This window comes from Capra hircus, chromosome 5 (assembly GCF_001704415.2).
Source record: "Capra hircus breed San Clemente chromosome 5, ASM170441v1, whole genome shotgun sequence".
Classification (NCBI taxonomy): domain Eukaryota; kingdom Metazoa; phylum Chordata; class Mammalia; order Artiodactyla; family Bovidae; genus Capra; species Capra hircus.
In genome coordinates, this window is record NC_030812.1 from 35,141,847 (window position 1) to 35,168,950 (window position 27,104).

Below are 27,104 nucleotides of genomic sequence, written 5' to 3' on the forward strand. Positions count from 1 at the left end.
TTCTTGAATACTAGCAGCTGGTTCCTTGACTTCATTATTGAGTCCCTTAGCAGCTAGTCTATGTTTTTATCTTGTTATTTGCAATTGGTCACACATTGCTTTGTACCTGTTCTTTTGTCCTTTTCCCTCCTCCTTTGTATCTGGGTTTTTATTAGATAATGAGGGCCTACAGAGTTAAGAATTCTCTCTTGACTGGATACAGAGGGAGGATATTCAGAAATGGAGAGGAAGACTTACTTCAATAATTAAATGAAAATATGGAATTAATGAAAAGTAAAACTCATGTATAAGCAAAAGTACAGAAGAGTGAATCTCAGTTGGATAATACTCATTTAATGTTGAAGTCAGATCAAAATTGTTATGCAGCCAGTTATATGTTAGTGCTGGATTCATGTATTTATCATAAAGAATCATTAAAGAGTAGTGAAAAGTATGTGCGAAAAGCAATTACAGAAAAAGAGGTAATTTGAAATTAAAATAACAGTAACAGTATCCTAAAAAATGTCTTGCATGAAAATTGGAAAGGAATATAGAAGGAGTGGTCAAACAATTACCATCTGTCTATTAAAGAGGCATAATTTTGCCAAGAAAAGAACAAACAGGTGTTTAGTTATTGCAATAAATTGTTGATTGTGAGCTAAACGTATGCTGGTTGACACTGTTTGATTGCCCCAATTATTATAATAGCCAATATTGCTGTATTCTGAATAATTATGCATGACTAGGAAAATGGATGTTTAAACAGCTACATGTGAAAAACTTAGAGTAAAATAAAATACTCAAAAAACTGCACCCTGAAATGTTGGGAAAGAAGTAATTTTAGTAGCATACAGGCTATGAAGGATTTTTCATACTTTTTACAGAATAAATACAAATATTATTAGCTCTAAATATTTTGAGAGATGTTTGGATAACTGAAAAATAATCCTAAAATTTTAGGTAATTAATTACAACATTAAAAATAAAGCACAACAGCAAATCTGGTCAATGAGTAGATAGATATGGTAAAATTTACATTATGATAGTAATTTCTTTACATACATTCATAAAATAAATTAGAGGAAGTATTTTTTTTACTTTAAATAAAAAACATGCTTGCATAGATAAATTTGTAGGCAGTATTATACTTTATATTACTTTCCTTTTAACTTCAAATCACATTCTCTGAATTATGGAGGGAGACTAAGTATAAATTTGACTTTTGCTTAGTCTATAGCTGTAATTTTTATATAAATTAAGTATAAATTTGAATTTTGCTAAGTATAAATGTGACTATTCAGTTCAGTTCAATTCAGTTCAGTCACTCAGTCGTGTCCGACTCTTTGTGACCCCATGAATCGCAGCACGCCAGGCCTCCCTGTTTAAAAGTTTAAGTTGTCTAATGGCAACTATTCTGGACTAATTTCTGGGAGCAGACTTTTGGGAGTGACTTCAATTCTGGTCTTTCTTTGCTTACTCTTGAATTTGTCAGCCACATGCTAGCAAAAACTGACTTTAAGAAAGTACCTAGTAAGATTCCAAAATTTATTTCTGTTTTTGCTCATGTTTTTTAAAAACTGGATTAACCCTAGGAGATGTTTAATATTAAACACTATTTAAAACGTCTGCTTTGCACTTTGAACCTTTTCAACCTTAGTTTTTGCTTTGGTTGCCTCCAAATTTTGACTGATTGAATAAAGCTGCAGCATTCATCTGTGTGCATGTTTTTCTTTGAACATTAGTTTTCAACTACTTTGGATAAATATCAAGGAGAGCAGTTGCTGGATCCCATGGTAAGAGTTCGTTTAGTTTTACAAGAAACTACTAAACTGTCTTCCAATAACGGTTTGCATTCCCGTTACCAGCATATGAGAGTTCTTGTTGCCCTACAGCCTCTCCACATTATCAGTGTTCTGGATCTGGGCCATTCTAATTAATGTGCAGTGGTATCTCATTGTTTTAATTTGCTTTTCCCTAATAAAATATGATGTGAAGCTTCTTCTCAGGTATTTATTTGACATCTGCATATCTTCTTTAATGAATTGTCTGTTCAGGTTTTTGGCCCATTTTAAAATCAGATTGTTTTCTTGTTGTTGAGATTTATGAGTTCTTTGTATATTTTGGATAACAATCCTTTATCAAGATTTATCTTTTGCCAATAAATTCTCCAAATCTGTGGCTTATCTTGTAATTCTCTTGACATTTTCATTTGCAGAGTGGACGTTTTAAATTTTAATGAAGTCTAGATGTCAATAATTTATTTCATAAATCTTTGGTGTTATAACTAAAAAGGCATCACCATATCCAAGGTCATCAGGGTTTCTCTTCTGTTGTTTTATAGGAATTTTATGGCTTTGTGTTTTGCATTTAGTTCTGTGATCCATTTTGTATTGATTTTTCTAACGGATTGAGACTTGGTTTTTTTTTTATTTTTTTAAATTTTAAAATCTTTAATTCTTACATGCGTTCCCAAACATGAACCCCCCTCCCAGCTCCCTCCCCATAACATCTCTCTGGGTCATCCCCATGCACCAGCTCCAAGCATGCTGTATCCTGCATCAGACATAGACTGGCGATTCAATTCTTACATGATAGTATACATGTTAGAATGCCATTCTCCCAAATCATCCCACCCTCTCCCTCTCCCTCTGAGTCCAAAAGTCCATTATACACATCTGTGACTCTTTCCCTGTCTTGCATACAGGGTCGTCATTGCCATCTTCCTAAATTCCATATATATGTGTTAGTATACTGTATTGGTGTTTTTCTTTCTGGCTTACTTCACTCTGTATAATCGGCTCCAGTTTCATCCATCTCATCAGAACTGATTCAAATGAATTCTTTTTAATGGCTGAGTAATACTCCATTGTGTATATGTACCACAGCTTTCCTATCCATTCATCTGCTGATGGACATCTAGGTTGTTTCCATGTCCTAGCTATTATAAACAGAGCTGCGATGAACATTGGGGTACATGTGTCTCTTTCAATTCTGGTTTCCTCGGTGTGTATGCCCAGCAGTGGGATTGCTGGGTCATAAGGTAGTTCTATTTGCAATTTTTTAAGGAATCTCCACACTGTTCTCCATAGTGGCTGTACTAGTTTGCATTGCCACCAACAGTGTAGGAGGGTTCCCTTTTCTCCACACCCTCTCCAGCATTTATTGCTTGCAGATTTTTGGATCGCAGCCATTCTGACTGGTGTGAAGTGGTACCTCATTGTGGTTTTGATTTGCATTTCTCTAATAATGAGTGATATTGAGCATCTTTTTTTACACATCCAGTTGTTCCAGCAGCATTCATTAAAGAGACTGTCTTTGATTCATTCTATTGTCTTTGCTCCTTTTTCAAAGATCAAGTAACAATATTTATGGGGAGTCTCTTTGTGGGGTCTCTGTTCTATTCTGTTGATCTATTTGTCTATTCTTGTGGCAAGTATCACATTCTCTTGATTATTGTAGCTTAATAGTAAATTTTAAAGTTGGGTAGAACTAGTCCTCTAACTTTACTCTCCTTCCAAACCATGCCCAATGTCTTCTCAATAGCAACAGTTGAAACCAAAAAGGAGTGAAATGGTATTTTCAATATATAGAAGGAAAAGGGTTCCTGACTTGGAGTTCTATTCTTAATAAGAATGATTTCATGAGTGAAGTAAAAATCTTTCAGAAATATAAAAAGCTGAAAAAATGAAGTACATAGTAAATCTAAATGAATAGTGATAAAATAATATAATAATTATCATTTTAGTAAGGTCTTAAAAATTGAAGAATACATAGAATGTTTAAAGTATGGCAATAACATTATAGTATAGCAGAGAGTAAAATGTGCTAAAATGTGTTACTCAGTGAGTGAAAGGGAAAATACAATGAAAAAATCAATTTAAAATAATTTATAAAACAGGGCAAAAAAGAAACAGCATAGGCAGAGGAAGAAAGCACAAAATAAAACAGTAGATTTAAAAATGAATTGCACTAAATGTAAATGGGCTAAATAATCCAGTTGAAAAAGATATTTTGAAACTGATTTAATGAAATCCAACTCTCTATTGTTTAAAAGATGCACGTCTAAATCATAAGGATGCAGAAAGGGTAAAAGTGAAAGGATAGTTAAAGATGGCCCATGGAAAAGAAGGCTAGTTTCTCCTGATTAATACCAGACAACATGACATTAAGGCAAAGATTACTACCAGAGTTACTTCATAATAATAACGTTGCAAATCACAGGGAAGATGTAGCAGTTTAAATTAGTATATATCTAATAATATGGTGGTGGCGATTTAGTCACTCAATTGTGACTGATTCTTGGGACGCCATGAACTGTAGCCCACCAGGCTCCTCTGTCCATGGAATTTCATATAGCCTCAATATATATGAAACAAAATTGACAGAACTACATGGAGCAATAGATGAATTCAGTCAGAGTACTAAATTGCAGGAATTGACAGAATACAAGTATTTTAAAAAATCATTAAGAATACAGTGCACTTAAATGTGACTAACAATTCACACCTAATGAACCTGTATATGGAACATTATGTTCCCAAAGTACAGTTTATGTATTCTTTTATGTATCTAAGCAACATTTACAAATATTGACTATGTACTGGATGATAAAGCACAACTCAATAAATTTCAAAGAATTACATGATATGGGATATATTCTCTGACCACAGTGCAAATAAGCTAGAAATCAATAACAATAGGTAAATAAAGAATTCTGTGCTAGAATTCCTTGTTTCTCCAATAAGCCATGCTAATTTCTCCCTCTGCCTGGAATCTTTTTCTTGTCATTTTCCCCTGCCTTAGCTGCTCTTAGCCTTCGGTCTCAGCGAACATTTCATCTCCTCAGAGAGGTATTCCCTGGTCAACCCAAAGTATTCAATAGTATTCCCTAACCAAATCCAAAATAGCTTACTAGTTATTTAGTGCCTGATTCTTGTTTGTTTTCTTTACTTAGTGTTAGCCTACAGTTATTGCACATTTGCCTGGTTAGCTGTTCTCAAATCCTCCTCTATATTGCATGTTTGTGAGGGCAAAGTCCGTATCTTTCTGTTCACGTCTGTGTTCCCGGTGCTGAGCAGTGTCTGGTGTATAGTGGCCTCTATTGAGAGGATGAGAATTAATATTTCCATAATGTTCTTCTTAATAAATGGTGGGGAGGAGAAGTGCACCAATACAGATGATAGTATCTTCAAAGGCATGAAAAATTGTGGGAAGTCCTTTCACTTCTTAATTCCAGAGGCTTTGGGGGAATGTAATCAAATTTTGACATATTATTATGAGAAGTGTTAAGTTTGAGGGTAATTTAATTCTTAATTTCCAGATTTAATGTGTTTAACATTTTAACCTCAATGTTTCATTTAGCATAGCTGTAGAAAATTTTACTTAATTGGCCCCCTAAGGGGGAAAATTGTCTGAAAATAGGAAACAGTGAAATATTTCAACAAATATTTTGCCTCAAAATACAAGTCCAACTGTATTTAATGAGGCTCATCTCCAGTTTCACAGCATGCATAAATTCTCTCTTTCTCTGTCTCCCCCTGGCATCTCCTCCTACTCCTTCTCCGTTTGCCTTGTCCTCCACTTCCATTATTTTTTTGAAGGTATAAGTAAGTGATTTAGAAGTTAAGAAGCTACTGGAAATAGATCTTTAGGTTTATACTGTTATGCTTAACTATAGCATAGGAGTAAAATAATTTTGGCCAGATTTCCTGTAAGTTACTCTTGTATTATCTAGGATGGAGATGCGTATTAAAAGATCCCTGAATTTATGATTCTCAACACTGGCTGTCCAGTGGAATCAACTGAATGCTCTAAAAATACTGACGTCCAGGCCCCTTCTCAAGAGACTGTTATTTAGTTGGTCTGAGTGTCACACACTGGTATTTTCGACAATCTCCCTAATTGATTCTTATGTACCAGTAGGGTTGATAATCAGTGATCTACAACTTCATGTCCCAAAGTGTGATCACTAGACTGGAAGCATCAGTATCACTGGGGAGCTGGTGAGACATGCCAAATCTCAGCCCCACTCCAGATCTACCTAATCAGGATCTTCATTTATATACGATCTCTAGGTGATTTGAGAAGGACTCATCTGTGATTTTCATTGGTGCTGTAAAAAAAAAGTTAAATATCAATGGCCCTTAAGGCTGAGCCTATGCACTTCTGCTGCCATGACAGCATGAGTTAGGTTTGCATGCCAACCAAGAGGCAGATTTTTTCCTCAGACCTATTTATGGCAACTGTATTTGTACGGTAAGTCTAATATTATGGAAATACTCTAAATACATATGCACGCATAATATGCAAATCAATGAAATATGAATGTGAAACAAATACATTTTCTGTTAATAAAAATTGAGTGTTTTGGAAAAAGATGGTAAACTCAAACTGCTAAAAAATATACTCTTGAATTACATATCAGTAAGACAGCTGTAAAATACAAAAGAAAACATAAGAATAATCCCTTTCAGATTGCTTTATGAGTTTCTATCTTGTTACCCTTAAAGCAATCAAAAACTTAGAAATTGTAGACAACACATTATAAATTTTATTTTATATAATCTAGATTGCAGTGAAGCACAATCAGTGAAGCTGTACTGAAGAAAAGTGTTCTACTTCAAAACACTGACTGCATAAGGGTGTGTTTTTAATTAAAATGTTCAAGGTACTTATTTATTGTGGTCTCTGATTTCTCACTTTAACTGATTTTTTTCAAACAATGGACCAAATATTTATCCAGATAACATGGAATAACTGGTTTTCTACTGAATATCTATGTGACTGTCTCTCTTTGAATGTTAATTGTATTTTTCTCTTTTTCTAATTCTTTTTCCTCTGCAGAGTAAAGTAGTTTTCAAGCTTAGCTATATATGTGGACAGCTTCAAAAAATAAAGAAGCCCAGATCCTACCTTCTGAGATTCTTATTACTGTGCAGCTGGGTGTAGAGCTTTAAATGCTCTTCAAGTGATCTTAATATGTATCTAGTTGAGAACTGTTGGCCCAGTAGATTTGGACAATATAAATTGGTTATAATCAACTGTTCATAAATCAATTCCAGCTTACAGATTCAGGTCCTCAGTATATTATTATGATTATTATTCTCTTCTGGTCTCTGACTGTATGAGTATTCTTTTTCTGATATAAATCACATTAAAGCGATTTTCCTGCAGTGGTCATTTTCAAATGTTCCTCCTCTGGAAACCATTTTCAGTTTCACTCTCAAAAGATGCTTTTCTTCCTCTGAGTTGTGTGAAGTTCCTTGTGTGTGTGCTCCCTGTTTTGCATGCTAGGCTGAATGCTTCTTGATGGCAGGAAGGCACCGTCAAAGAACAGCACCTGGCAGACAGGAGGCTATCATAAACGCATCTGATTTCCAGGTGTTGCCATTCTTGCTGCAAGTTTTTATGAAATTATTTTGCTTCTCCTGTTTAACCTGTTCTTGCTTTCTGCTTTCCTTCCTCGTGCTCCATCTCACTTTATAATTTTTCTGACCTCTGCTGCTTCCTCTCCTCTCTCCTCCCTCCTCATTGTGGTGGCCCTCTGTATATCTTATTCTACACAGATCCAGCTCCCCTTAACCTTCTGCTTCTTCTCTTCCTTTGGCTCATATGCTCTGTATAATAGACTGTGTTATTAATATACCCCTCAAGAAACAGCATTTGAAATACGTCCTTCCAAGAGAACTATCCTCCCAACTCCCCACCATTCTTTCTTCGTTTTGCCAGTAGACATAGGCCTTAAAATTGCACGGTCACTCAGGGTGTTTGCTTGTGATCCTTTGGTGAGCTCTAGTGTGAGGTTTATAGTGAAAAAAATCATGCTTTACAATTCACAAAGTATTCAATATCTTTGTCCATATAATAATGAAACAATATATGTTAAAAGGTGCAGGTCATTTTGGAAGTATGTTCCTCAAAGTTAAACTAAAGATTAAGTGTTTAAATTTTGACTGAGGTCACTGGATTCTTAGTGGTAAAAAAAAGATACCCAGAAGTATTTTCAGATGAATTCTAGTCCTGGCTTTGAAACTGGAAGATTCAAATATGAACTTTTCCTTATTGTTTTATGTATTATGTTTTCTTTGTAAAAGCTGTCCTCATGTATGTTCATGTTGTCACCTTAATAGTATTCATGTATTAACATGAATATGTTTTTCTCCAAGTCTTTACCTTCATTCATTAAACTTATTTTTGTTCCTAGGAGAGTAAGTGAACTGATTACATCGTCTTTTTAAAAAGAATCCATTCTATGGTATATAAGGTAGGATCAAGAAAAGGTCAGGGATGGAAAGGTAGCTAAATGAAAAGAATTTCAGGATTTACCATAGTTATACTTTAATTGTGTAGAATAAATTAAGGACAAAGGTACTGAATTCTTCTTTCCAGCCATATGCTTGGCGTTTTTTCGCTATGATCTTCTAAATATCCAGTTCTTGCTTTCCCAGTATCTGGCCTTCTAATCCAAAGGTTGGTCTGGTTAGGGTGTTAGAATTTTTGCTTCTGTTCTATTTTGAAAGTTATTTTTATCCTCCTCTGTCTCTTCACTCCTCGCTACTGCTAGATTTGTGGTGTTTCAGGGCCTGTTCTCTTTTTGGAAGAATTGGCTACTGACCTAAATTTAAGGCCCCCTACAAGAAGTACTCTTTGGTCCTGTAGAAGCCCAAGGACATGAAATATATAGGCTAAGATAGGAGGCTGGCACATCCACTCTCATGCTCTCGTTTCCTAAACTCTAATATTAGTTTTGCAAACAGCTAAATTCCCAAACAATTAATGAGATTTAGTTAAAGGAAGCAATCATCTATAATTAATGAATTTGTAAATTATTTAAACAGTCTGAAATTCTGATCATTTCAACAGCATTGACTCATAAAATTTGGTTTTATGGAGAGGAAGTATAAAGTTTTATCATCAAATTATTCAAGCAGACTTGCATCGTTTATGTTGCCTTGACATTATTCATGCTGCCTGACAGTGGCCAGCTACTTTTTCAGTAACTGATAGACAAATCTGTTCCCATTTCAAGTATTCCATCCTTGCTCCAGTGGAACATAAGCTGCCATTTTATGGAAAAGGCAAAATATTTCTGTGAGTCCCAATTTATAGAACTTTTACTAGAAGAAGCAAAATTAAAGGATAAGGCCAAATATAAAGGGGCCCATGAAGATTAGAGAGGACCAATTTTATTTTATTTTGTTTTTTTTCATTTTTTGAATGTTGAATCTTTTTTTAAAATTAATTTATTTTAATTGGAGGTTAATTACTTTACAATATTGTATTGGTTTTGCCATACATCAGCATGAATCTGCCACAGGTATACACGTGTTCCCCATCCTGAACCCCCTCCCCTCTCTCTCCCTGTACCATCTCTCTGGGTTGTCTCAGTGTGCCAGCCCCAAGCATCCAGTATCATGCATCGAACCTGGACTGGCGATTCATTTCTTATATGGTATTATACATGTTTCAATGCCATTCTCCCAATCATCCAACCCTCTCCCTCTCCAATAGAATCCAAAAGGCTGTTCTATACATCTGTGTCTCTTTTGCTGTCTCGCATACAGGGTCATCATTACCATCTTCCTAAATTCCATATATATGTGTTAGTATTCTGTATTGGTGTTTTTCTTTCTGGCTTACTTCACTCTGTATAATCAGCTCCAGTTTCATCCACCTCATTGGAACTGATTCAAATGATTCTTTTTAATGACTGAGTAATACTTCACTGTGTATATGTACCACAGCTTTCTTACCCATTCATCTGCTGATGGACATCTAGGTTGCTTCCGTGTCCTGGCTATTATAAACAGTGCTGCGATGAACGTTGAGGTGCGCGTGTCTCTTTCATTTCTGGTTTCCTTGGTGTGTGTGCCCAGCAGTGGGATTGCTGGGTCGTGTGGCAGTTCTATTTCCAGTTTTTCCAGTTTTTTTCTATTTCCAGTTTCTCCATAGTGGCTGGACTAGTTTGCATTCCCACCAACAGTGTAAGAGGGTTCCCTTTTCTCCACACCCTCTCCAGCATTTATTGCTTGTAGACTTTTGGATCGCAGGCATTTTGACTGGTGTGAAATGGTACCTCATTGTGGTTTTGATTTGCATTTCTCTGATAATGAGTGATGCTGAGCATCTTTTCATGTGTTTGTTAGCCATCTGTATGTCTTCTTTCTTGTTTTCATCTAATAGGAAGCTGAAAGAATGATTTAGAAAATCAAAACTTTTAGAGTTCATTATCCAAGGCCAGTGCTGGGTGCCAAAGACAAATTAAGACACTATCTCCTTGTCTCATGTTGATAAGAAAAAAGTGTACAACTAACTGGAGGAAAGGGAAAATGGGTTCAGTGCCATAAAGGAGATTTAAGCATCACAGAAGAGAGAAAATTAATTTAAAGCACAGTGCTCAAAACTTTTATTACAACCATATTGTTAAAAACTGACTAGAAGTGAAGCCAGATTTCAGAAAAGATTCTGGGCTGGATAAATGCAGCATGGCTGATTAGGGTCTTTTAAAAATATTGAAACACTCTAAGATATTTTTGTTTGACTTAACAAAGTCTTAGCCTCTTTCAAGAATGCATTTATTATGTATTCTTTTTTTTAAAGTTCTAATGAAAATATAAATATAAATAATTACATTTAATGAGATATTTTCTTATCCAACCATTTTGATTTAGAAAAACATCTATTTCTGCTTTATTAACTATGCCAAAGCCTTTGACTGTGTGGATCACAGTAAACTATGGAAAATTCTGAAAGAGATGGGCATACCAGACCACCTGACCTGCCTCTTGAGAAATCTGTATGCACGTCAGGAAGCAACAGTTAGAACTGGACATGGAACAACAGACTGGTTTCAAATAGGAAAAGGAGTACATCAAGGCTGTATATTATCACCCTGCTTGTTTAACTTCTATGCAGAGTACATCATGAGAAATGCTGGGCTGGAAGAAACACAAGCTGGAATCAAGATTGCCAGGAGAAATATCAATCACCTCAGATATGCATATGACACCACCCTTATGGCAGACAGTGAAGAGGAACTAAAAAGCCTCTTGATGAAAGTGAAAGAGGAGAGTGAAAAAGTTGACTTAAAGCTCAACATTCAGAAAACGAAGATCATGGCATCCAGTCCCATCACTTCATGGGAAATAGATGGGGAAACAGTGGAAACAGTGTCAGACTTTATTTTTTGGGGCTCCCGAATCACTGCAGATGGTGACTGCAGCCATGAAATTGAAAGACACTTACTACTTGGAAGAAGTTATGACCAACCTGGATAGCATATTCAAAAGCAGAGACATTACTTTGCCGACTAAGGTCCGTCTAGTCAAGGCTATGTTTTTTCCTGTGGTCATGTATGGATGTGAGAGTTGGACTGTGAAGAAGGCTGAGCACTGAAGAATGGATGCTTTTGAAGTGTGGTGTTGGAGAAGACTCTTGAGAGTCCCTTGGACTGGAAGGAGATCCAACCAGTCCATTCTAAAGGAGATCAACCCTGGGATTTCTTTGGAAGGAATGATGCTAAAGCTGAAACTCCAGTACTTTGGCCACCTCATGGGAAGAGTTGACTCATTGGAAAAGACTCTGAAGCTGGGAGGGATTGGGGGCAGGAGGAGAAAGGGATGACAGAGGATGAGATGGCTGGATGGCATCACGGACTCGATGGACGTGAGTCTGAGTGAACTCCGGGAGTTGGTGATGGACAGGGAGGCCTGGCATACTGCAATTCATGGGGTTGCAAAGAGTCGGACATGACTGAGCGACTGAACTGAACTGAACTGAACACATAACTATCATGTTGACTTAAAATGAAATAACTGCTATTGTACATGGGGTTTTTAAGAGCCCTCCCAGAGAAAATCAAGATTTCAAAAAACACCATATGAAAACCACTGCTTTGTACAACTATGTCCTTAAGGGACAGCTTAAACAACCTAAAGATCACTGATACCTACTGTTTTCAAAGATAATTTTAAAGAAATCATAAATCCCATTTCTCTTTAAGTGACTTATACTGGTTTTCTCCTGATATCGATAATTTTCAGTTTTGTGTTATATCATTTTTAAAGGTGTTGATACCAATAGGGAAATTTAGAGTAGACTTATGTGTTTTCAATTCAGCAATGAACAGGGAAAGCTGGCTATGTAATGAGTGAGAAAATGTTTAGAAGTGAAATATGTCTTTTTGCTTTTATATTCTAAAATATTGTTAGATAGACTTGGGTAATTCTTTCTACAAAGCTTCGCAGAAGTTGATTTAAATCTCATTAGAGGGATCTACATTTTTAATCTTCGCATTAATGACTAATAAATCATGATTTTAATGTGTAATATATGACTGAATTTCACTGGCTTCTTGCACTTATCCATTTCTCAATCTGTTCTATAAATTCCTTTTCACTTTTTTACAACTGATGACTTTCAAATCTGAATCTGTAGTATTTTCTGTCTTCCTATTTCTTATTTATTGTTAAAATGGGGGTGGTGAAGTGAAATGATTCACATTAACTGCTTTTGCAGATATTCTCTTAATTATGGTGCCAAAACTGTGTAATTAGTGACGCTTAATATAGCCTTGGTAAAACATATATACCAAATGTTATAGCATTGTATTGAATTTACCCAAGTTCTAATTAAGTTTCTTACCTATGGCTGAATAGGCTGTTATTTGGACAGCTCTGAGTGACATAATTCACATGATGTGAATGTACCCCCTCATACCAGCGTATACCAGAGTCATAGTAAATACACAGTTGACATTGGTTAATATTAATAATAATACTAAGAGTAACTACAGTCATCTGGGTTAGTCTGACTTCAAGGGGGGACTCACTTCTTAGTCTGAAAAGTGAGAAGACTGTATGAATGAATGAATACCCACCCCTAGAAACCTTGTATCTTGAAATATGTACCTGTAATATACTCAGTAAGTCGCTTAGATTAGGTCTTTGAAGTTCACTTCACTTCAGTCACTCAGTCATGTCTGACTCTTTGCGATGGACTGCAGCACCCTGACCCACAGAGCTTGTTCAAATCCATGTACGTCGAGCCTGTGATGCCATCTTACCATCTCATCCTCTGTCACCCCTTCTGCCTTCAGGCTCTCCCAGTGTCAGGGTCTTTTCGAATGAGTCAGTTCTTTGCAGCAGTTGGCCAAAATATAGGACTTTCTGCTTCAGCATAATCCTTTCAATGAATATTCAGGACTGATTACATTTAGCATTGACTGGTTTGATCTCCTTTCAGGCCAAGGGACTCTCAAGAGTCTTCTCCAAAACCATAGTTCAAAAGCATAAATTCTTCAGTGCTCAGCTTTCTTTGTTGTCCAACTCTCACATCCATACATAACTACTGGAAAAACCATAGCTTTGACTAGACAGACCTTTGTCAGCAAAGTTATGTCTCTTCTTTTTAATATGCTTTCCATGTTGGTCATAGCTTTTCTTCCAAAGAGCAAGCATCTTTTAATTTCAAGGCTGTAGTCACCATCTGCAATGATTTTGGAGCCCAGGAAAATAAAGTCTGTAACTGTTTCTATTATTTCCCCATCTATTTGCCATGAAGTGATGGGACCAGATGCCACGATCTCTTTGAATTTTGAGCATTACTTTGCTGGCATGTGAGATGAGTGCAATTGTGCAGTACTTGGAACATTCTTTGGCATTGCCTTTCTTTGGGATTGGAATGAAAACTGCCTTTTCCAGTCCTGTGGCCATTGCTGAGTTTTCAAATTTGCTGGTGTATTGAGCTCAGCATTTTCACAGCATCATCTTTCAGGGTTTGAAATATCTCAGCTGGAATTCCATCACCTCTACTAGCTTTGTTCATAGTGATGCTTCCTAAGGCCCACTTGACTTCACATTCCAGAATGTCTGGCTCTAGGTGAGTGATCACACCATCGTGATTATCTGGGTCATGAAGATCTTTTTTGTACAGTTCTTCTGTGTATTCTTGCCACCTCTTCTTAATATCTTCTGCTTCTGTTAGGTCCATTTCTCTCCTTTATTGTACCCATCTTTGCCTTCAATGTTCTCCTGGTATCTCTAATTTTCTTGAAGAGATCTCTAGTCTTTCCCAGTCTATTGTTTTCCCCTATGTATATATGTGTATATATATATATTTTTTGCATTGATCACTTAGGAAGGCTTTCTTATCTCTCCTTGTTATTCTTTGGAACTCTGCATTCAAATGAGTGTATCTTTCCTTTCCTTCTCTGCCTTTCACTTCTCTTCTTTTCACAACTATTTGTAAGGCCTCCTCAAACAACCATTTTGCCTTTTTGCATTTGTTTTCTTGGGGATGATTTTGTTCACTGCAGCCTACACAATTTTATGAGCCTCCTTCCACAGTTCTTCAGGCACTCTGTTTATCAGATCTAATGCTCAAAATTCTCCAAGCAAGGCTTCAACAGTACATGATCTGAGAACTTCTAGATGTTCAAGTTGGATTTAGAAAAGGCAGAGGAATCAGAGATCAAATTGCCAACATCTGCTGGATCATCGAAAAAGCAAGAGTTCCAGAAAAACATCTGCTTCTGCTTCATTGACTACTTTGTGTGGATCACAAAAAAACTGCAAAATTCTGAAAGAGATGGGAATATCAGAGACCACCTTGCCTGCCTCCTGAGAAATCTGTATGCAGGTCAAGAAGCAATAGTTAGAACCGGACATGGAACAACTGATTGGTTCCAAATTGGGAAAGGAGTACGTTAAGGCTGTATATTGTCACCCTGCTCACTTAACTGATATGCAGAGTACATCCTGCAGAATGCTAGGATGGATGAAGCACAAGCTGGAGTCAAGAATGCCAGGAGATATGTCAATAACCTCAGATATGCAGATGACACCACCCTTATGGTGGAAAGCCAAGAACTGAAGAGCCCCTTGATGAAACTGAAAGAGCAGAGTGAAAAAGCTAGCTTAACACTCAGCATTCAAAAATACAAAATCATGGCATGCAATCCCATTACTTCATGGTAAATAGATGGGGAAGCAATTTAAACAGTGACACACTTATTTTCTTGGGCTCCAATTTCATTGCAGATGGTGACTGCAGCCATGGAATTTAAAGACACTTGCTCCTTGGAAGAAAAGCTTTGTAGATAGCATATTAAAAAGCAGAGACATAACTTTGCTGTCAAAGGTCCGTCTAGTCAAAGCTATGGTTATTCCAGTAGTCATGTATGGATGTGAGAGTTGGACCATAAAGAAAGCTGAGCACTGAGGAATTTATGCTTTTGAACTGTGGTGTTGGAGAAGACTCTTGAGAGTCCCTTGGACAGCAAGGAGGTCAAACCAGTTAATCCTAAAGGAAATCCATCTTGAATATTCATTGGAAGGACTGATGCTGCAGCTGAAACTTTAGTACTTGGTCATTGATACTAAGAACTGGCTCATTAAAAAGACCCTGATGCTGAGAAATATTGAAGGCTAGAGGAGAAGGGGACGACAGAGGATTAGATGGTGGAATGGCATCACAGACTCGATGGACATGAGTTTGAGCAATCTCTGGGAGTTGGTGATGGACAGGGAAGCCTGGCATGCTGCAGTCCATGGGTTCACAAAGAGTGGGACACAACTGAGCAACTGAACTGAACTGAAATTGAAGGAAGCAGGGAAAACACTGGAGAAGGCAATGGCAACCCACTCCAGTACTCTTGTCTGGAAAATCCCACAGGCGGAGGAGCCTGGTAGGCTGCAGTCCATGGGGTCGCTAAGAGTCAGACACGACTGAGCGACTTCACTTTCACTTTTCACTTTCATGCATTGGAGAAGGAAATGGCAGTCCACTTCAGTGTTCTTGCCTGGAGAATCCCAGGGACGGGGGAGCCTGATGGGCTGCCGTCTATGGGGTCGTATAGAGTTAGACACGACCGAGGTGACTTAGCAGTAGCAGCAGCAGGGAAAACACTAGGGCATTCAGATCTTTGGGAAAATTCAGTCTAATTAGCAGAATTCTGCTGTATAATGGTAAATGATTTGGACATATGAATCCAGAGTTATGTCACAAGAAACTTAATGCTTTGTACACACACACACACACAGACACACACGCACACATATCCCATGACTAGGGAAGAAGTGAAGCCTCTGAATATGAACATGTGAAGGCAATTATATTAAAGGAGAAACCAATACAGCAAAATGATTATTCTTTTGTTGGTTTGTTGAGGAAGTGATTTACTTTACACTCTGCTGGAAATGGGTAAGAAGAGAGGTGCAGTTCAGTTGGGGAATTCTAGAGACTTTCTTGCAGTCAGTGTGGTAGTCACAGTGATTATTCTTATTTATGAGGTTTTGTCCCTGACACCTGCTGGGACTGGCCTTGGTTAAAATGGGAGCGTGAATCTGATCTGCTTCCCTTCCTCTATTTTAGCACTTGAACAGCCCAGTTCCTTCATTTTGCCTTCTCCTTGCCTATGGATCTCATTTTGATAAATTGTCTGGATTTTTCTTTAAAATAGATCTGTAGTTTTAAAATTATTTTTTAATATAAATTTATTTATTTTAATTGGAGGTTAATTACTTTACAGTATTGTGTTGGTTTAGCCATACATCAACATGAATCCGCTGAATTGCCAATCCAGGTTCGATGCTTGATACTGTATTTTTCTTAATGTCTCAGTTTTCCCTCTTCAAATTTTATTTGCACTAAGTTCCACTGTCTTATGCTTGTCCAAGCAGCATATCTTTGTAAACTGTTTCTCTTCATGGTCTAAACTGCATTACTATGATAGCCGCCAGTGCTGGGGGCTGGTGATTTCTTCCTGGGAAACCCTTGCTCTCAGTTCTGTCTCCTTCTCTGCTCTATTCTGTGTCCTATAAGCTAGACTTCTGCAGACTACATTACCGTGGTCTCCTTGCCAGCAGGAAATTGGAAGGCCAGAGGAGACAGTATGTCGTGTTTGTTCTCTACACCTTCTCTGCACCAGGCTTGGTTTCTGGTGGTACCTATGTCTTTGGTGATTTCGGCTCCCACTGAACTGCCTCTCACTTCATAACTCTGGCTCATCCTTGGGTCCCAGTAGAACCATTTCCCCTCCTTGTTCCTTATCCCTAGGATGATGCTGACTTGTTGCTGTTGCCAGAGTTTGGCAACTTCTACAGCACTTTTTGTTTCCTCAGCCCTGATCCAGTTATCCCTTCCCATTTCATCAATGAATCTCCTGTATTTACATCTCAGTCATGAATGTCTCAATTACAGCACTTGAGCTTGGTTTTCATTATAGTTATTTGTGTACACATCTGTCTTCTCTACTCAGCATTAGGGCGTGAATCGTGTCTCTTTCATCTTTGAGTCCTAGTACCTACCAGACTACCTGGCATATTAATAGGAGATCAGTACATGCTTGTTATATGTATTAATAAATTAATATGACATTTACTCCTGCAGTGTACTCCTTTTGCCCAGAGCTATCCTAATTGTATTTTGTGGGTTCCTTGTAGTATTTTTAGGAATGATTAGGAATATATATATTTCTGAGTTTCTTAACATTTACTGCTCAAGAACCTAGGGAAGGCATATCCTGATGACATTACTAGATATTTGAAGTAAACCTTAGAATTATGGAGAATCACAACAGTTGATTAAAAATCACTCACTTTGGATTCTCTCTAAGCTAAGCTCATCCTGTTTGTGCTCATTGCTTGAAACAGAATGAAGCAATTGTGATCTCATTCATTTTGTTCTTCTCCCTCAGCCAAGCTCCATTTGGTGCCCTATTGTCTCACAAGTTGCCTGTTTGAGTCTTTTGAATTAAGAGTTTAGAACAGAAGGTCCATCTGCTCTGCATGAATATTAAATTATCATAAAACTTTGTGTAAGAAGTATTTACCCTTGTATTTTGAACAGCATTTATTTTTCCTTCTGTTCTAAGAAAAAATTGGAGCATCAGTTTCTTTTTTTTGCAACACATCCTTGGATTTGAATGGGCAGCAGTTATCAAGTTGTATAATATTGACAGAATAGGCCTAGGAACCTTTGATTGGCAGGTGATGAAGTAAAATTTCATTTATTCTCCTTATTGAAAAATGTGTAGTAGTTATTGATATAATTGAACACACCATATGCCATATCTTGTTATTTTGAGGTTATACAATCTCATAAGGAAAAAAAAAAACTCTCAAAAATTACATATTGGAGAGGCATGTTTTACAATCAATCAGATTCATAAAGTCAATACACATGCTATTTTAATTCATAATATGATAGATAGTATGCAACTGATAAATCTGCAGTTTCATTTTGAATATTCAGGAGTGAGCAAGCTTCAGCCCCAGCTTTTAAGTAATATAATTTATGCAAGTTAGTGTATTCTCTTTCAGCAAGCTTCAAAACTTTTAAAGCCAATTTGACAGTAATGTATATTGTGTAGTGAAATTTGCTAATAAAAGCTGAGTAAGGAGATCGGGTGAAGGATGGCATTTTAAAATGTTATCAGTTCAGTTCAGTTGCTCAGTTGTGTCCAACTCCTTGCAACCCCATGAATCGCAGCACGCCAGGCCTCCCTGTCCATCACCAACTCCCGGAGTTCACTCAAACTCACGTCCATCGAGTCAGTGATGCCATCCAGCCATCTCATCCTCTGTCGTCCCCTTCTCCTCCTGCCCCCAATCCCTCCCAGCATCAAAGGCTTTTCCAGTGAGTCAACTCTTCGCATGAGGTGGCCAAAGTACTGGAGTTTCAGCTTTAGCATCAGTCCTTCCAGTGAACATCCAGGATTGATCTCCTTTAAGATGGACTGGTTGGACCTCCTTCCAGTCCAAGGGACTCTCAAGAGTCTTCTCCAACACCACAGTTCAAAAGCATCAATTCTTCGGCACTCAGCTTTCTTCACAGTCCAACTCTCACATCCATACATGACTACTGGAAAAACTATAGCCTTGACTAGATGGACCTTTGTTGGGAAAATAAACTCTCTGCTTTTTAATATGATATCTAAATGTGTATACTTTCCATTATTTAAATGTGCATCTTTTAAATAATCAGTTAACTTTTGAGCAAAAATGAAAGTTGGATTAAATATGAATATTTGAACAACCATATATAAATATATTTAATATTGCTAATAGAACTATGTTTAACTTATTTGTTATAAATTTTATAGGCAAAGTCATACTTTTAAAGATAATGGGATATATAAATTCTGAAGAGGGACTGTATTCTAACTCACACAATGGAATTAAAAGGAAATGTCTACACCCATTTTGTAAAATCCATGTAGTCATAAAGGCTTCCCAGGTAGCACTAGTGGTGAAGAACCTGCCTGCCAGTGCAGGCAGACATAAGGAGTTGTGGGTTCAATCCCTGGGTCAGAAAGATCCCTTGGAGGAGGGAATGCCTACCCACTCCAGTATTCTTGCCTAGAAAATCCCATGGATGAATGAGCGTGGTGGGCTACAGCCCGTTTGGTTGCAGAGTCAGACATGACTGAAGTGACTTAGCATGTAATTTAAAATTGGTTTTAGCAAATAGGGTTAACAAATTGCATGTGTCTTTTTCTTTTTATCAGATGACCACTTCCTCTGGTCTTTTGAAGTAATTAGCTTGGGTTGATCTAGGTGTCATGAGGTTCCAAAGCATACAATATTAACTGCCCTTTGAAAGAAAAACAGTACAAATTTGTGAAAAAAGTTGGTTCAGAGTCATAGAAGGGAGTCTAAGCCAGAGAAGGAAGCTGAAAGTTAAGCTTAATTAACTTCAGGATAAATCTGTTTCTATTTAGGTGATGAATCAACATAGGTGCTGAAAAATATTCATTTCAAAATAAGCATTTCAAAACAAGCAAACGGTTTCCATCAATGTGTGTGTTGTAAATATTTTGAAATTTTCAAAACATTATTTCATACCTTCTATGAATTTTATTAATTAAAAATATCTTCCCTGAGTCTGAAGTTTTGTTTTGTTTTAAATTTATGTAACTGTAATGCATATGAGGGGGATTCCCTGGTGGCTCACTGGTAAAGAACCTGTTTGCAGTGCAGGAGATGTGGGTTCAGTCCCTGAGTCAGGAAGATCGTCTAGAGAAGGAAATGGCAACCCATTCCAGTATTCGTGCCTGGAAAATCCCATAAACAGAGGAGCCTGGTGGGCTACAGTCCATGGGGTCACAAAAGAGTCACACACAACTTAGTGACTAAACAGCAACAACAACAATGGGTGCAAGGCAGGATGTGACAGTGGATGCAACGGCAGATTAAGGCCTTTCCCCATCTTGAATAGGGAGCCCTAATCCACGTGTCGGAGAAGGCGACGGCACCCCACTCCAGTACTCGTGCCTGGAAAATCCCATGGACGGAGGAGCCTGGTGGGGTCGCTAAGAGTCAGACACTCCTGAGCGACTTCACTGTCACTTTTCACTTTCACGCATTGGAGAAGGAAATGGCAACCCACTGCAGTGTTCTTGCCTGGAGAATCCCAGGGACGGGGAGCCTGGTGGGCTGCCGTCTATGGGGTCGCACAGAGTTGGACAAGACTCAAGCGACTTAGCAGCAGCAGCAGCAGCAGCAGCAGCAGCAGCAGCAGCAGCAGCAGCAGCAGCAGCAGCAGCAGCAATCCACGTGTACTTAAAAATAACCCCAACCCAGAAAGCATAAACATACATATATGTACTGAAAGTAAAATAGTTTCTTTCTAATTTTCTGTCTTAAAATTTTAAATTCTGCAGTGGTATATAAAGAATGAACTTCTCTCATATTTGTGTTGCCCTGAATCAGTAGCTGCCTTGAGCACCTCTTTATGTGCCCTTAAGTGTGACATCATCTAGCAGGCAAGTAACTTGCTTAGAGTCTACTTATCAACACGCCTTTTCTAGATTTTAACTCTGACTTGCCATTACCTCTCATCCATGATATACCTTATTTTCCTCTTTGAATTTAATAAGCATGAATGTAACTTGGGCCTACAGGTTACTTATGCTGGATTAGATTTAGGATTATAGTTACTCAGGCACCTTGAAAAATCACAAGAACGTGAAATATTGAGACAAAATGATGGGAACATCTATAAGCTATTTTTCATAACAAAACATTAATATATATATATATATCTGTATTTTTTCTTCCAAAGCCATATGCCAATTTCAAGGACGGACATACTTTGAAGGAGAAAGAAATACAGTCTATTCCTCTTCTGGAGTATGTGTTCTCTATGAGTGCAAGGTAAGGAAATTCTTCATGTGTGTTTTAAAATTCTTTCAATTATGTAAACATAGTAAATGTCTCTTTAAAAATCTGACTTCTATTATACTTTTAAAACTTCTTCAGCAAAGAGAAAAATTTTTTAAATTTAAGGTATTAATTATAACTCAACTGTACAGAAAATTCTAATTGTTTTTGCAATCATGTAAATTAGTGATTGTAAAATAATTTTCCCAATAAATAAAAACCCTGTTCTGTCAAATCAAAGTTTTATGAAGTTTTCTTATGTTTTCTAAATATAAATCACCTCCTTGTTTGCTGTTTTGAAGACAATGTAGATAAATGTAGACTCAGCCTGTTGTCATTTTAGTTTTGACTCATGTGGCAAATATCATTCAGTCCAATTAAAGACAAAATGCAACTTGCCTAATAAAAATTAGCTGTTCGATGGAGATGAGACTAATATTGATCTTAATTTCTTTGGGAGGGATACGTTAATTGATTTGAAGGAAAATGCTTTATAGATGGGCTACCATGGTCTCTTGAAATATGCTTCTGAACCAAACGTGACTCATTTTAACTCTGCTTCTTGACCTAATTGAAAAAGTAAATATGTTCCATAACACTGTTCACATATACTTTTTGTAAACTATCATTTTATATTCCTTTACCATAATGTTCTATTTCAAGCCATATTCTATTTAAAGGATACTGTCTACATATAAAAGTTTCTGCTTTAGGGTTCATTTATATTTGATCACTGATTTTCTTCTTAAATGCCTCCTGTACTTGGTTTCAGAGGATGATTTAGTATGTATAGATTATGTAGAAAATTAAGATAAGTTATTTACTCTGCTGGCAATACACTGTGAGAATTCATTTTATTAAATGTTGATGAAAGGAAAATCCTCAGAATCTTGCCAAGATAAATTGAATCTGAAAAAAGACAGCATCTTAAATTAGAGGACTATGAGGATAAGCATGGAGGAGACATAAAATAGCAAAACTGTGACAGATTTGATATCCAGAATGTGAAAGCTCTGATTTGTTCGTGTTCATTATAAGGTATTCTGGCTGCTCCATTTGGCTCTAAACCAGCTCTCTCATGTTGTAGGTTACCATCTTAAAGATAAGGGAGCTGGGGCATGGGCACATTAACACAACTGCTGAAGCTACATTTCAAGTTTGGGTTTTCTCATGAGCATCTCTTCATGATGCTGTTTTGAGAATAGATTTAAGGGACTGGATCTGATAGAGTTCCTGATGAACTATGGTCAGAGGTTCCTGACATCGTACAGGAGACAGGGAAAAGGACCATCTCCAAGAAAAACGAACGCAAAAGACCAAAATGGCTGTCTGAGGAGGCCTTACAATTAACTGTGAAGAAAAGAGAAGTGAAATGCAATGGAGAAAAGGAAAGATATACTCATTTGAATGCAGAGTTCCAAAGAATAGCAAAGAGAGATAAGAAAGCCTTCCTCAGTGATCAGTGCAAAGAAATAGAGGAAAGCAATAGAATGGGAAAGACTAGAGATCTCTTCAAGAAAATTAGGGATACCAAGGGAACATTTCATGAAAAGATGGGCTCGATAAAGGACAGAAACGGTATGTACCTGACAGAAGCAGAAGATATTATAAAGAGGTGCAAGAATACACAGAACTATACAAAAAAGATCTTCATGACCCAGATAATCATGATGGTGTGATCACTCACTTAGACCAGACATCCTAGAATGTGAAGTCAAGTGGGCCTTAGAAAGGAGCACTATGAACAAAGCTAGTGGAAGTGATCCAATTCCAGTTGAGCTCTTTCAAATCCTGAAAGATGATGCTGTGAAAGTGCTGCACTCAATATGTCAGCAAATTTGGAAAACTCAGTAGTGGCCACAGGACTGGAAACAGTCTGTTTTCATTCCAATTCCAAAGGAAGGCAATGCCCCCAAATGCTCAAAGTACCACATAATTGCACTCATCTCACACGCTGGTAAAGTAATGCTCAAAATTCTCCAAGCCAGGCTTCAACAGAATGTGAACCGTGAACTTCCAGATGTTCAAGCTGGTTTTAGAAAAGGCAGAGAAACTGGAGATCAAATTGCCAACATACGTTGGATCATCGAAAAAGCAAGAGAGTACCAGAAAAATATCTATTTCTGCTTTATTGACTACACCAAAGCTTTTGACTGTGTGCATCACAATAAACTGTGGAAAATTCAGAAAGAGATGGGAATACCAGACGACCTGACCTGCTTCTTGATAAACGTATATGCAGGTGAGAAAGCAACAGTTAGAACTGGACAAGGAAAAACAGACTGGTTCCAAATAGGAAAAGGAGTACATGAAGGTTGTCTGTTGTCACCCTGCTTTTTTAACTTATATGCAGAGTACATCAGGAGAAACGCTGCGCTGGAAGAAGCACAAGCTGGAATCAAGATTGCCAGGAGAAATATCAATAACCTCACATATGCAGATGACACCACCCTTATGGCAGAAAGCGAAGAAGAACTAAAGAGCTTCTTGATGAGCATGAAAGAGGAGAGTGAAAAAGTTTGCTTAAAGCTCAACATTCAGAAAACTAAGATCATGGCATCTGGTCCCGTCAGTTCAGTTCATTTCAGTCACTCAGCCGTGTCCGACTCTTTCAACCCCATGAACCGCAGCATGCCAGGCCTCCCTGTCCACCACCAACTCTCGGAGTCCACCCAAAGCCATGTCCATCGAGTCAGTGATGTCATCCAACCATCTCATCCTCTGTCGTCCCCTTCTCCTCCTGCCCTCAATCTTTCCCAGCATCAGGATCTTTTCAAATGAGTCAGCTCTTCGCATCAGGTGGCCAAAGTACTGGAGTTTCAGCTTTAACATCAATTTTTCCAGTGAACACCCAGGAATGATCTCCTTTAGGATGAACTGGTTGGATCTCCTTGCAGTCCAAGGAACTCTCAAGAGTCTTCTCCAACACCACAGTTCAAAAACACCAGTTCTTTGGTACTCAGCTTTCTTTATAGTTCAACTCTCATATCCATACATGACCACTGGAAAAACCATAGCCTTGACTAGACGGACCTTTGTTGACAAAGTAATGTCTCTGCTTTTTAATATGCTGTCTAGGTTGGTCATAACTTTTCTTCCAAGGAGTAAGCGTCTTTTAATTTCATGGCTGCAATCACCATCTGCAGTGATTTTGGAACCCAGAAAAATGAAGTCAACCACTGTTTCCACTGTTTCCCCATCTATTTCCCATGAAGTGATGGAACCAGATGCTATGATCTTACTTTTCTGAATGTTGAGCTTAAAGCCAACTTTTTCACTCTCCTCTTTCACTTTCATCTAGAGGCTCTTCACTTTCTGCCATAAGGGCAGTGTCATCTGGTCCCATCACTTCATGGCAAATAGATGGGGAAACAACAGAAACAGCGACCGACTTTATTTTTGGGGGCCCCAAAATCACTGCTGATGGTGACTGCAGCCATGAAATTAAAAGACACTTACTTCTTGGAAGAAAAGTTATGACCAACCTAGACAGCATATTTAAAAGCAGAGACATTACTTTGCCAAAAAGGGTCTGTCATGGGCTGCCGTCTATGGGGTTGCACAGAGTTGGACACGACTGAAGCGACTTAGCAGCAGCAGCAGCAGTTAAGGCTATGCTTTTTCCAGTGGTCATGTATGGAAAGTTGGACTATAAAGAAAGTTGAGTGCCGAAGAATTGATGCTTTTGAATTGTGGTGTTAGAGAAGACTCTTGGGAGTCCCTTGGACTGCAAGGACATCCAACCAGTCCATCGTAAAGGAAATCAGTCCTGAATATTCCAATGAATATTCATTGGAAGGACTGATGTTGAAGCTGAAACTCCAGTACTTTGGCCACTTGATGTGAAGAACTGACTCATTTGAAATAACCCTGATGCTGGGAAAGACTGAAGGCGGGAGAAGAAGAAAACGATGGATGAAATGGTTGCATGGCATCACCGACTCAATGAACATGAGTTTGAGTAAGCTCTAGGTGTTGGCATGGACAGGGAGGCCTGGTGTGCTCCGGTCCACGGGGTTGCAAAGTGTTGGACATAACTGAGCAACTGAAATGAACTGAACTGAACTGAGGTCTCACTATAGAAACGGGGACTGGAAGGCTTGGAGGGAGATACAGCAACACCAAGGAAATCAAGAGAAAAGTTACATCAAGGAAGGTGGAAATTTTGTCAGCTGGTTCCTAAGTAACATCTAACTGAAATATCAGCCCTAAACTTTAACATTGTGAGGGCATTTGAAGATTCTCCATTTTCTGTGTGTGATGTTTTCATTTGACAAATGTGTTCCACAATACTGACCATTATGATTTAGAAATTTTCTGAGATGGTTTCCTGTTTGATTTTAAAATACCTAAAAAGTGATTTTATATTCAGTTAGGTGAAACTTCTGGGTATAGTCAACTCTCCATGTTCTTAATAAATATTGTGTGAATGAATAAATGTTACCTTTTATTTGCTCAAACAAAACACACCAATTTACTGCCCTCTCATGCTGTGCTGTCCAGTAGAAATATGATGCAGGCCATACATGTGATTTTTATTGGCTAAACTTTCTGTATACAACCCCATATAGCCAAAATATTATCATTTCCAATGTAATCAATATAAAATTAATGAAATATTTTATAGGTTTTTATAATGCTGAATCATCAAAATCTTGCACGTGCTTTACATTTACAGTGTTTGAGTAACATGTAGCTAGTGGGCATGGATTCTACAGCACAACCCTCCCTGATCTTCATCAACTTTTATTTTTCTCCCTAAATTCTTGACATTAAGGACGTCCACTGTTTCTTCTCCCTTCATGCCCCTGAACTTCAGTATTTTACATAGTTGACAGCTCTCTTGGGCTTCCATTTTCTGGGCCATCAATTCTTGTCCTTCTTTATTCTTTTATTGTCAGTTTTGTGACCTTGAAAACGTTTCCTGGGCATTTGTGAGCTTAATAGTAACACAGAAACACACCCTGGACCTGAAAATAAGATGATCAGAATGGATATTACTGTCACACCAAAGGAAGGATAGGGTTTGACTCCCACTGTATATCTGTCTTCTGCCACTTTCTTGATAAGAGATTATTGTGGCATGGAGAAGATCCTTTCCATCAATAAACCAGGAAGAGGGGGATATTGACGTTATTAAAACTTTTTCTTCAATAGAAGCAGTACTTATAGAAATAACATCTAAAAACCTAAAGCTATTGAGCAGTATTAAGATGGAAGCCTTCCATTTCCAATGATTATTTTATTTCTTATGCACTGGTAAGCATAATACAACAGTTTATGACTCTTGTTCTTAAGAAACTAGAGGTTGACAGTTTAGAAGCAAAATGTTTGCTTCAAGGGCAGTGCTACTCCATTTATCAGAAAAGTGTTCTGTATTTTGGTTTTCTCTTAAAGTTTTATCTACTTTAGTGGCTAGAACTATAATCATTTTGTATTAATTTATTCATTCACTCAGGAAAATTTTTTGAGTACCAATTATGTTCCAGAAAATACATGAGACATTCATGCGCAAGAGACATAAATCCTGTCTACATTTCCGTTTTTGGAAATGTTTTGGGAGAGATCCACAGCATTCCTTATCATACTCACTTAGTATCATCTCTTTAACAGTTTGGAAACTTTGAAGTGAGAATGTTTAAAAAGTCCAGTTTTTATTTATTGCTTTTTCAAAGTGAGCTGTTAATCAAATTCAAGCTATCTGTTTGCCACGATTGTCATCTGGATGTTCAAATATGTTTTAAACTAACAGAATCTCTCAGGATAACTCTAATGTTTGGAAATTGAAGGCATGCTTCCATTCCCAAATCTGCTTGTCCCTTTGACAGTCTTTCCAATTGTCATTTGATATCATTTTGCAAGTGAGTCTGTGACCTGTGCAGAGGTCCTCAGGATGAAAATTTTATTCTTATGTTTGAAGAGATGTCTTTAATGCTAGATCTGGAAACTTAGGAGTTTCCAGAA

The 27,104-nt window shown here is 37.6% G+C and overlaps 1 protein-coding gene across 2 annotated transcripts in view; it reads left to right on the forward strand.

Annotated features, from left to right (window-relative positions):
* The window catches only part of NELL2 (neural EGFL like 2), a 380,317-nt gene that overhangs the window by 133,659 nt on the left and 219,554 nt on the right, over positions 1-27,104 (forward strand). For both annotated transcript variants that reach the window (XM_005680058.3, XM_018047900.1), the window contains exon 11: positions 21,043-21,134. In XM_005680058.3, the coding sequence (XP_005680115.1) occupies positions 21,043-21,134 (92 nt within the window). The remainder of the gene's footprint in view (positions 1-21,042; positions 21,135-27,104) is intronic.